Source organism: Pteropus alecto, unplaced genomic scaffold (genome assembly GCF_000325575.1).
Source record: "Pteropus alecto unplaced genomic scaffold, ASM32557v1 scaffold109, whole genome shotgun sequence".
Lineage (NCBI taxonomy): Eukaryota > Metazoa > Chordata > Mammalia > Chiroptera > Pteropodidae > Pteropus > Pteropus alecto.
Genome location: NW_006494608.1, coordinates 7,915,124 through 7,926,852, shown reverse-complemented (window position 1 = coordinate 7,926,852; position 11,729 = coordinate 7,915,124). Strand labels below are relative to the sequence as shown.

Sequence of the window (11,729 nt, the reverse complement as noted above, 5' to 3'; positions counted from 1 at the left end):
TGCTAATTATTATTATGTTGAAAACATCTTTATGTTTCTTTTCTTCTTAAATAATTGTTAAGCCATGGAACTAGAGTATGGAACTACAAATCTCCCAGGAACCTAAATGTACTTATTTTAAAGTCATTTCAGACCGCCTTCATTTATTTATTTATTTTTTAATGTCCTGAAGTGATTCAATATCCTGATTGTTTAGCTGGCTGTCTTGAAGTGAGTCTGTCATTTGTTACCACCGATATAATTTGAGCCTTTAAGTGAAAAAAATTTCCCCCCCTTTTCTATCTCTGTCTAGTGGTTTTATAGCCCTCTCTGGTATAAAAATTTCCCCCCCTTTTCTATCCCTGTCTGGTAGTTTTATGGCCATTTCTACCTGGCCTTCAGAGTCCCCTAGCTCACAAACACCACACCTTCGGATGGGACCCCCGAACTACCAACATATGAGAATATTTATCACAAATCCAGTCCTTAAATAAGCAGGTAGACTGATTCAGGTCTTAGTTCGGAAGCTAAATCTCTCTACTTCTTCAAGTACTCAGCTCTATTTAAGTCATAAATCCAGACAATAGGTTGAAACTTTTTCTCCAGATTTATTTCCAGGAGCTGGTACCAGTCCTTCTCTCACCCATATTTTCTGTTCCACTGCTGGTCCCCAATGATGTTTACCTTATATGAGAACAGCAATTCTCACTTTGTCGTCTATGGACCTGAGAGTACCCAAGACTCTTTCAGGAGTCCATAGGGTCAAAAATATTCTCATAATATTACTAAGACATTATTTACCTTCTACACTTTACTGACATTTGCACTGATTTGAGCAAAAGCATTCATGGGTAAAACTGCTGGGTTTTTCTAAAAATCAGTGAAAACATCAAACTGTCAAGCACTTGCAGTTAAAAAAAAAGCCAGTTTTAATTAAGAATGTATTTGATGAAACAGTAAAGATTATTTTATTAAATCCTGACTTTTGAATCTTAATATTCTATGATGAAATAGGATGTACAAATAAACATTTTCACTGCATACCAAGCATAATGGTTGTCTCCAGGAAAAGAATTTATTTATCATCTTTTTTAGGTTTAATGAAATTCATTTTATTTTTTAATATTTTTTTATTTTTCAATTACAGTTGGCATACATTATATTTGTTTCAGGTGTACATTAGACATTTACATAACTGACAAAGTGATCACTCCAATAAATTTAGTGCCCATCTGAGATCATACATAGTCACTATAATATTACTGACTATATTCTCTGTTATACTTTATATCCTGACTATTTTGTAACCTTAGATTTGATCTTAACCTCTTCCCCTCTTTTATCCACCTCCCCTTTTTCACTCATCCCCCCAACACTTCTCCCATCTGGCAACCAACAAAATCCTGTGTCTATAAATTAGCTTCGTTTGTTTACTCTGTTCTTTAGATTCCACATGTAACTGAAATCATATGGCATAGGTCATTCCCTGTCTAACTTACTCCATGCAGCACAATACCCTCTAGGGTCCATCCATATTGTTGCAAATGGCAAGATTTTATTCTTTCTTATGGCCAACTAATTTTCCATTGTATATATGTACCACCTCTTCTTTATCCATTCAACTATTGATGGACAGCCAGGATGCCTGAATATCTTGGCTACTGTAAATAATTCTACATGTAAATTCATATGAACATATAAATTCATATGTCTCTTTCAATCGAAGTAGGATTTTGGGTTTCTTTGGATAAATTCCCAAAAGTGGGATTACTGGGTCCTTCGTCTTCTGAGATAACCTTGGTTTTAAAGTCTATTTTGACTACTCTAAGTGTTGCTACCCCAGCTTTTTTGTTTCCATTTTTATCAATTATCTTTTTCTATCCCTTTACTTCAGTCTGTGTGTCTTTCGATGTGAAATGAATCTCTTGAAGGAAGCATATGTAAGGGTCTTTTCTTATCCATTCAGCCACCTCATGTCTTTGATTTGAGCATTTAATCCATTTACATTTAAAATAATTGTTGATAGATATGTCGTTATTATCATTTTATTATTCATATTTTTTCTTTTGTTTTCTTTTTTCTTCTTAAATAAGTCCCTTTAATATTTCAAGTAATGCTGGTTTGGTGGTGATGAACTCCTTTAGCTTTTTCTTGTCTGGGAAGCTCTTTATCTTTCCTTGGATTCTAAACGAGAACTCTGCTGGGTGAAGTAATCTTGGTTGTAAGTCCTTGCTTTTTATCACTTTCAATATTTCGTGCTAATCCCTTCTGGGCTTGCAAAGTTTCTGTTGAAAAATCAGCTGACAGTCTTATGGGAGCTCCCTTGTAGGTAACTAACAGCTTTTCTCTTGCTGCATTTAAGATTTTTTGTCTTTAACCTTTGGCATTTTAATGATGCGTCTTGGTGTAGGCCTCTTTTTGTTCATCTTGTTTGGGACCCCCTATGCTTCCTAGGCTTCATATCTATTTCCTTTGCCAGACTAGGGGAGTTTTCTATCACTATTTCTTCAAGTGGGCTTTTAATCCCTTGTTCTCTTCTTCTGGTATCCCTATGATGCAAATGTTGGTACACTTGATGTTGTCCCAGAGGCTCCTAAAACTATCTTTATGTTTTCGGATTATTTTTTCTTGTTGCTGTTCTGATTGGGTGTTTTCTGCTACTTTATCTTCCAGATTGCTGATTTGAGTCTCTGCTTCATCTAATGTAGTGTTGATTCCCTGTCATATATTCATTTACTATATTCTTCAGTTCTGACTGGTTCATTTTTGTTTTCTCTCTCCATTTTTATGTTTTCTCGCTGAGTTCATCTACTCTTCCCCTACATTCATTGAGCACCCTTACAACCAGAGTTTTGAACTCTGCATCTGGTAGATCGCTTGTCTCCTTTTTGTTTTGTTCTTTTCTGGAACTTTGTTCTGTTCTTTCATTTGGGACGTTTCTTTGTCTCCCCATTTTGGCTGCCTCCCTGCGTTTCTAAGTATTAGATAGTGCTGCTATAGCTCCTGGTTTTAGCAGAGTGGCCTTATGTAGTAGGTGTCCCGTGGGGCCCAGTGGTACAGTTGTCCTGGTCATCCTAGCCAGGTCTTTTAAGTGTGTCCCTTGTATGAGTTGTGTGTGCCCTCCTGTTGTTGAGCCTTGGTTGTTGTTTGCATATCAATGGGAGAGAGTGACCCTCTTTGCTGATTGGTTGTAAAGACTGGCCGGTGAAGCACTGGCTCTATGGAACAAGATCTGCATTAGTGGGGCTCTGGTGCCTGCTCAGTCTGCCCTTTGGATTTGTCATGCTCAGATGCAACCCCAGGTGATGCTTCGGTTTGGTCCAAAACTGGCCACTGGGTGTGTCAGCCCTGGGTCCTCCTGTGAAGGGCCCCACTGTAGGTCAAGTTCACCAGCAGGCTGTACCCTGCCCAGGACCACCGGCACAAGTCACCAAGCAGTCTGCAGATGGCTGCCATCGCACTAGGCTTGGAGCTGCTCAGCAAGAAGTACAGGGCATACTGAGACCAGATGCTGCTTGATTTTACGAACCTTTGAGAGATTTTATGAAAGTCTGCTACATGAGCCAACACAGGCCATTTGTATGGAAAAGCCATTGGAAATTACCTGGGTGGGCCCAAAAGTTGGGTGGGGTGGGGTATGAGGGAGTCACTAAGGCAGGGCAAGTGGTATTAGCCAGGTTGATGGAGACTCAGATATGGGACCTGCTGGGCAGGGGGAGGGCCTAACAAAGGAAAGATGGCTTTTGTCAGCACTTCTGTCTGGGAGAAAGCTGACCCTCCAGTCCTCACCCTCAAGCCTCACAATTCAGTTCCTCCCCCATAAGTCCCTGGAGCCTTTTGCACTACTCCCCCAGCGCAGGAGCTCAGAGTGAGTGAGTCTGTCACTGTGTAAGTCAGTGTGTGGGCCCTTTAAGGGGAATGCCTGAGACTCCAGCAGCCCTCTGTCTCACTCATCTACAGTCTCTGCTGTTTTTCATAGTCAGAAGTTGTGTGAACTTCTCTTTCTGGCACTGGAACCCTGGGCTAGGGAGCCTGGTTTGGGGCTGGGACCCGTCACTCACTCTTCCAGGGTGACCTCCACAGAGGAGATATCCCTCCCAATACTAAACTGCCAGATGAGGGCATTGGACCAGACTGTTCTGCCTCTTCGCCCCTCCTAGCAGTTCTGAAGTGGTCTCTTCTGTATGCCCCACTTGTAAGATTTCTGTTCAGGTAGACTTTAGGTGACTCCCAACGATGCCTGTTCTGTAGTTTAGTTGTAATTCTGATGTTGTGAGAAGAGGCAAGCGGTGTTTACCTACTCCACCATCTTGACCCAATTAACTTCATCTTCTCCAGGGAAAGCATTTAAACCAGCGGTCCCCAACCTTTTTGGCACCAGAGGTTGGTGCTCCTATAAGAATCTAATGCCTGACAATCTCAGGTGGAGCTGAAGCAGTGATGCTAGCACTGGGGAGTGGCTGAAAATACAGATGAAGTTTGGCTGGTTCATCTGCTGCTCACCACCTGCTGTGCGGCCCAGTTCCTAACAGGCCACAGTCCGGTACCAGTCCATGGCCTAGGGATGGGGATCCCTGATTTACACAATTGAACTATATGCTGAACTAGCTGCTTTTTTCCTGGAACACCATTTTTACTTGAAAGAACAACTCATAGACAAAAAAATATTATTCCTATTTCGATATCTGGCATATTTTTCTCAAAAACAAATGAGGTGAGCCTTCTACTTCAAGGAAAACATGCAGGATTTGTTGCCAGTGATAGAATTCAAGCCTTCAAGTGATTTATTATCGTTATTTTAAAATAAATGAATGTTTTTAAAATGTCACCAACTTAGATTTTTAATATGGCAAATATGAATATACAACCCACATAAACAAAAGCTCCCCGAAGTCCTCAATATTTAAGAATATAATGCATTTCTGAGACCAAAGTGTGTGATAACCATTATATTAGAGCATTGCTCTGTTATCTTAATTTTCCCTTTTATATTTTATCAAGTATTGCTATTAGTATGTGCGGGGGTGAGTGTTTATGCATTTATGTGTTTTGAAAGCACTGACAACACATATATTTTGTCTATGAAAATTACATCTGATCTATCCCACGAGAGTGTTCATGGTAAATACTGAGAAGATTCCTGGTAGAAATAAAAGAATTAAAGGTATAGGAGTGAGTCAATAAGTCTATTAACAGCTTGAGTCCTGGCAGGCACAAAATGCTATTTGAAATCCTTTTTCCCTTTCCATAATAGTAGGGGAAAATGAACCCAAATGGCAGGGTTAAAGAGGAAGGTAAGTTTCCCGAAAAGTAGTCTGTGTTACATACCAATAACCTCAAAATATAAAAATTAAGCAAATGGACGAGACAAACATCTGTATGTATATGGCCCATTCCACAATACGATTTCTGTCTTCTGGGGTGTTCTCTGTGCTATATTGTAAACCACAAAATTAAGATAAAACATGGTCCCTGTTTGCAAAAATCTTATGATCTACTTGGGATAGCTAAACATTACGTATATTATATAAACTATTAAATATTTCTGAAAGTTTGAGTTTAAGAAATTGATATATGTAATGCTCAAATGGTTATCAGTTTTCTTACTGTTTTTCACACTAGTTTTCCTGGATAATAACTTACTCCTTAGTAATGTTTTTAAAGCTATAAGTATAAAATCAGAAAAAAATTCAAACTTGATAAATGATTCAAGAAGACTTACTTGTTTTTAACTCTTAAGATTTTACAAACATGCATCTAACAAACGAGAAAAAATTACTTCGGATACTTTGTTTTTATTTAAAGCCTGAAATGTTCGATAATCTTTTCAATAATTTATTAAAAAAACAATTAGAAACACAAAGGTGAATTATCACAATGACTAAGAAGAAACTGTTAAAGAATCCTGGATGAAGTAATAATCATAGGATATTGGGTAAATTACTTAATTTCTATAAACTTCAGTAACATGGAGAACAACAACTCTCACAGGTTGTCAGAGGATTAAATGAAAAAATACAGGTAAAGCTGCAGCACATATATTGCACTCAATAAATATCTCTTGTTAATACTAGAATAAACTTGATCAGCACAGACAAAAATATTCAGATGGTTAAAAATTCTAAAATTCTGCTTAGTCTGTAATTCCTTGGATTCTCCCCAAACAGTATCTCTTCCATAATTTTTTTTTGTGTGGAATTAGAAAAGGATATTATTTAGATTCATTAAGAGCTAAACATTTGTTCAGTGTCTACCCTATGCACGATAGCAGCAAGAAGTTCAAAACACAGTGTTCAATATTAAAAAGAGATAAAATTATTTTAATGAAAAACTTTGATCTAAATAGTAGGGATAACTGACTATGAAGAACCAAAGTAAAATTTGCCAGAGAAATACTTTAAAAAGCTGCTCTGATAAAAATTAATCCTAGACTTTTACTTCCATGTTTAACCCCTACACAAAAAGGTATGTAAATTTTATATTGTCACCTTGAGAGGCTGCTAAAAGCAGAACATGCAGACAAATGAAAAGCATAAATATATCATTTCTAAAGTTTAAAATATCTAATAGAGAACTCAGTGATCTTGAAGGAGACATGGATGTTGGTCATACTGATCTTGAAGGAGATACGTATGTCAGCTATATAGGGCTTAATTCTATCCACCCTCTGGGTCTAGTCTTCTAGAAAAACAGCATCTCAGGCCTGAAGAACCAACCAAGAACTGTTCAAGTATGTTATCATCATTCACGTATTTATGTATTAGCTTAATTGTACCAACAGCCCTGTCAAATATTGATATTCCCATATAAACGCAACAAAAATTCAACCTTTGCTGAATTACACAAAGAGAATGAAGGCAATGACACTACTAGGCATCTTAATTAGGGGCCAGGAGTAAACTGGAAAAAAAACGGAAAAAAAAGATATATGGTGGCTGCAGTTAAGAAGCAAAGTGAAAAATGCTTATACTTCGGCAATTGCATTTTTATTCTGTCAATAAATATTTACAGGCATCTTCCCTTCATGTCTGTGAGATATTCAGATTTGCAACCTATTTGTTACATATTATCAAGTTATATCTCTTAGTCTAACATCATGGAGAACCTTGCTAGAGAGAAGCTGATTTGGAGAATCATTTTTTTTAGTTATATGAATGGTAAGCAGCCTTTATCTAGATTTTAGAATTGTTTGTGAACTTATTGACTATTTTTAGAGGTAACCCCTCTCCCCCAACACACCTTAATCAACGCCTCATGAAACTTGAACAATTCATTCAAAACACATTTAAAAATTCCTACAATGGGCCTTTCTCCTCTAAGACCTTGTTATATCATGCTTCCCCTCTGTTTTTAATTCAATCATTAACATCTCTGACAACTGTATTCACAAGTCTCTTCTCTACAGCCCACAAACCCATTAAGTCTTTCCCATCTTTAAGATGGGTTACCACCAAATTTCTTCCATCTTCAGTCAAATAGTGGTTTATTGTCTTCTTCTGACCATACATTGGTTCAGCCTACCACCATACTTATTTCTGATTTTACTAAAACTGCTCTTAAAAAGGCCACCAAGAACCTTTTGATTACCAAAACTAAGGGATGCATTTTAGTCCTCATTTTACTTAACCTCTCTATTGCATCTGATGTACTCTTTTCTTGAAATTCTAATAGTGATGCCAAAGTGTTTTCTCTCCATCTTCCAAACCATTCCTTCTCTGCTGGCTGTTATCTGTTGAATCTCTATCCCACATTTGTCTTTTAAAATCGAGACTCATATATCTAAATGCTTTTATATGATACCTCCACTATATGACCTAACTGAAACCTAGCAGGCCGGAGTTCATGAGAAAAAGACCATGTTTTATTCACGTTTGTACGCTAGTGCTTACCGCAGCAACTATACATAATACATACTCAAATATTTGAATAGTGTAGTGTTCACTACACTATTAACAATGAATGATCTTTTCATAAATGGTTCTCCTGTGTAATCATTTATTCAAATTAACAGTAGTTTTTCCTTAAAAAGCTTAAAAAATATTATTCAAAATATATCAGATCTACGATCACTAATAAATTTACTGGTTTTGAAATATTAAAAAAGTTAAGTCTATGTCTTTTAAAAAAGGACAAATAATATAAGCACAAATGTAAACTGCCTCTTCGTTTAGGTGAAAATTTAAATTCTAAATTTAATTATAATCTTCAATGAGATGAAATCTACTGACTTTTTCTTAACCTTTATATTCGATTAGCTTAGTTCAATGTGATTTTTCTACTGCAATTTATACTCAAATAATAATTTTCTTTATATTTAAATCTGCACCTAGGTTTATAGAACCCTAAGTACATACATGTATGGGTCTTTAAAGTAAATGTGTGAAATCAGTTTTCAGAAAACAACTGAAACTTTGGGGAAAAGGTAGGAAACTGGGTGTAGGTAGGAAATCAGATTGAGTACCCATAAGAGAATTTGAGTTTCTGTTCTTTAAAAAACATCCTGGGTAGGTTGTAAAACAGGAAATGGGAAGTTCTTAACTCTTCACCACTATATCACTAAAACACAGGGTTAAAGAGGACGGATGTAAATTTTGCTCGCTATAAAAACAACTTGCCTGTACACGCTGGACGGATGCCAGCTGCCTATTAATACGCGCCTCAAAATGAGCATTAAAATACGTACTAGGCCATGAAGTCTGAAGGAAATCTGCAGGGCCTGGTGTATTCACTAACTCTTATAAGTGACTGATCATTGCCAAGGTCGAATTAATGTCTCTTTTGATGTTAATGATTGAATGTTCCCCAGGAAAGGACTGAAAGCTGATTGTAGGTTGTTGCTTAGAAATATTTAAACGTGATGGCGATTCCTAGCACGTGTTTAGGTGGACTGGGTTGGCTAGATGCGTTTTGTTAAAAGACCTTTCCACTTCCCGAATCCCGCTCCTCCGCCACCATCCCCGCCCGCTTTCCAGACCCAGTTTATTTTTATCCATTTATAACTTGGAGCCCATCTGAAAAGCAATTAAAAAGTGAGTGCACGTCAAGTCACTTTGACAAGGCACAATCACCTTTCGAGGGAGCGCACTCAAGTCAGCATAAGGCAAAAAAAGCACAGGCCGTCTTTTCCACAGGACCTGCAGCGGCAGCGCCAACCGGGGTTTCGGTTAGACCGCAACAGGAAGTTTTCTCTTCCCTTGCGGGAAGCAGTGAAGCCAAAGAGAAATTTGAACTCCCACTCCCACTGGGGTACCAGGAGGTGAGCTTCGCTACGGCAGAGTGGCTCTGCCCGGGACACACGCAGCCCAGGGACTAGTGATTCAACGCCGACCGCGGCGTCCCTGCCCCGCGCCGGCCAGGGCCCAGGCTGCGGCCTCTCGTGCCCTCCCCGCCTATCCCGTCCCGTCCCGGGGGTGGCGCCGACCTCTGGGTCCGTGCGAGCGGGGCCGCGCCTCCTCTCCCGGGGCTCCCCGCCTACTCGCCGAGGGCGCTGGCCGGGCCGGAGCAGGAGAGGGAGAAGCGCAATTCTCGGCCTCGCTGGCGCGGGCTGCACTTACCCACTCGAGGACTTTGATGAAGCCGAGCGGCTCCTTGAGCGGGTTGAGGTTGAGCTGGAAGGAGGACATCCTCTGAGGGAAGGAGGGAAAGACAATCAGGACAGCGGGGCGGAGGAGGAGGGGGACCGACGAGACACAGCAGCCCGGCGGCGAGAAAGGGAAGGCGGGCCAGGCTCCGGGAGGCGGACCCGGGAGGCGGACCCGGGAGGCCGCGGGGCGGGGCGGCGGCGGTTGAGCGGCTAGCCGAGGCTTTGGGGCGGAGACGGAAAGGGGCAGCCCAAGAAGACAGAGACGAGCTGGGGCAGGGAAGGGGAGGAGCCTCCCCCGGCCGCACCTGGCCGAACCGGCTGATCCGCTGGCGAAACAAATAGATGTTGGACGCCATGCTGGGTGCGCCGCGCCCCCTTCCCCAAAGTCCTGCCCCCGACGCTCCGTCTTCTGCTGCGCATGCGCGCGCCCACCTCCGCGTCTGCGCAGCAAGGCTTTTTTCCCCGCGCGAAACCTTCCCTCAGGTTTTATTCGGCTCTCATCCTGCGGTGGAGCGACGTTCGTCCTCCGCTTCCTTTCGCAGTTCCTAACTTCTAGATGGATTTATAAAATATTGGTACAGGTGAAGCCGCGTTTCAAGGCTGGCGTTACATGCCTTTTATTAAAATGGTGGAGAGTTATTTCCGAGCAACGGACTTTGGGCGACCATGGTGTAGGTATCTCAGAAGCGTGATTCACCAATTATTCTTACGGAAATTTAAGGTTATTGTCAGTTATCATTGGAGTCAGAGTTGAAGGATGTGGGAGAAGGGTTATACCAAACAGAAAAAGCCTTGGCCAGACTGGCTGCTCCTGACCCATCTACCCGCCTCTCCTATAGTTCATGTCCTCTACTTGCGGCGCTATTAGTGTCTTTCTGTAGAAGGCTAATTTCTGCTTCTCCTTCAAGATTAAATTTAGGAGACACTTTCCTCCTGGCACCCAGTTATCAGAGGCACGAGGCAGTGATCTCCTTACTGGCGTCCCCAATATCTTGGAAGTTCTTAGCTGGAATGGTGGCTATTGGCGCCTATGGTATGGTAGTTAACACCACGTTAACGCTTAGTAAATAAGAAAGAAAGGAATTTAGCACAATGGAATCGCAATACCAACTTCCAAGTACTTGCCTATGTATATTGACTTTCTAAGCACTTACCTATAACTTAGGTTCCTTGCCATCGAAGTTATTCTAGGAGAGTTTCACAACTGTTATTGAAGGTCTTTCTAGGAAGCTAACCCTTTCTCTTTTGAGACCTGTTTACCTCCTTATTTGCTTCCCAGAGAGTGCAAAGAACATATTTCACTTTCCTTGCCGACAGACAGTTCTTTTTATCGTGACTCCCATTCCTCAGTTCCCAGCACTGCCCCTTATGCTCTTTGGGCACCTAGTGGATGATTGTAGATTCCTTTTACTAAACAACGCATCAGAGATGTTCCTCAGAGCTGTATCAGTAGAAAGTGACCAAGCATTAATACCCAGTGCACCTGAGACTACTATAAGTGGTACTCCAGATCTTCCTAGTTTCCCTTTTTCTTTCTTTTCTGCTTTGTTCCTGCACCATTTCTTCTAGTACCCAGTTATCAGAGTCCCAAGATAGTGATCTCCTTACTGACTTCCTTGTTACTTCTCTCTTTGTATTCTCTTTAGTCCATTTTCCTAAAATTTTACTCCCATTCTGTTGAGGCTTTTGGGGTGGGCACCTGAAGGAGGATTGTGGATAGTAGTGCTATTTGGGTTTGGTTCATATTTAAAAAGATGCAAATTAGATGCTAATGTTAAATTATACTGTAATTTAGTAACCCAGTTTTGGCATTTATCCGTTTTTTTTTTGTTTTTTGTTTTTTGTTTTTTTTTTGCATTTTTTGAAGATCTCAGAAATTGTAATTGACCAGGCCCTTTCTCAACTTCTGAGAAGAATAACTTTCTATTTCCTCTCTTCTGATTCTATCTTTTTCCCCTGCTTCTTGTTCATGCCACCCAGTGGAAAGCATGGTTGTTACTCTGTTGAAAACCTTTTCTACCAGAGTACACACCTTGAACTTTAAGAAGTTCTCTTCCGTGACCATGTGTCAATAGTTTTTAAAAGATAGAGGCCACTTACTGTGAGCAGAAGATTAGCATCATTTACAGGATCTGACTGGGCAAAACAAAGCAGAAATGAGCTAAAG

At 40.4% G+C, this 11,729-nt stretch overlaps 1 protein-coding gene across 1 annotated transcript in view; it reads right to left on the bottom strand.

The window, feature by feature from the left end:
* The window catches only part of SYPL1 (synaptophysin like 1), a 24,766-nt gene extending 15,051 nt beyond the window's left edge, over window positions 1-9,715 (bottom strand). The window contains exon 1 of the mRNA XM_006925371.3: window positions 9,534-9,715. Within this exon, the coding sequence (XP_006925433.1) occupies window positions 9,534-9,602 (69 nt within the window). The 5' untranslated portion in view covers window positions 9,603-9,715. The remainder of the gene's footprint in view (window positions 1-9,533) is intronic.
* Window positions 9,716-11,729: the final 2,014 nt, after the last annotated feature.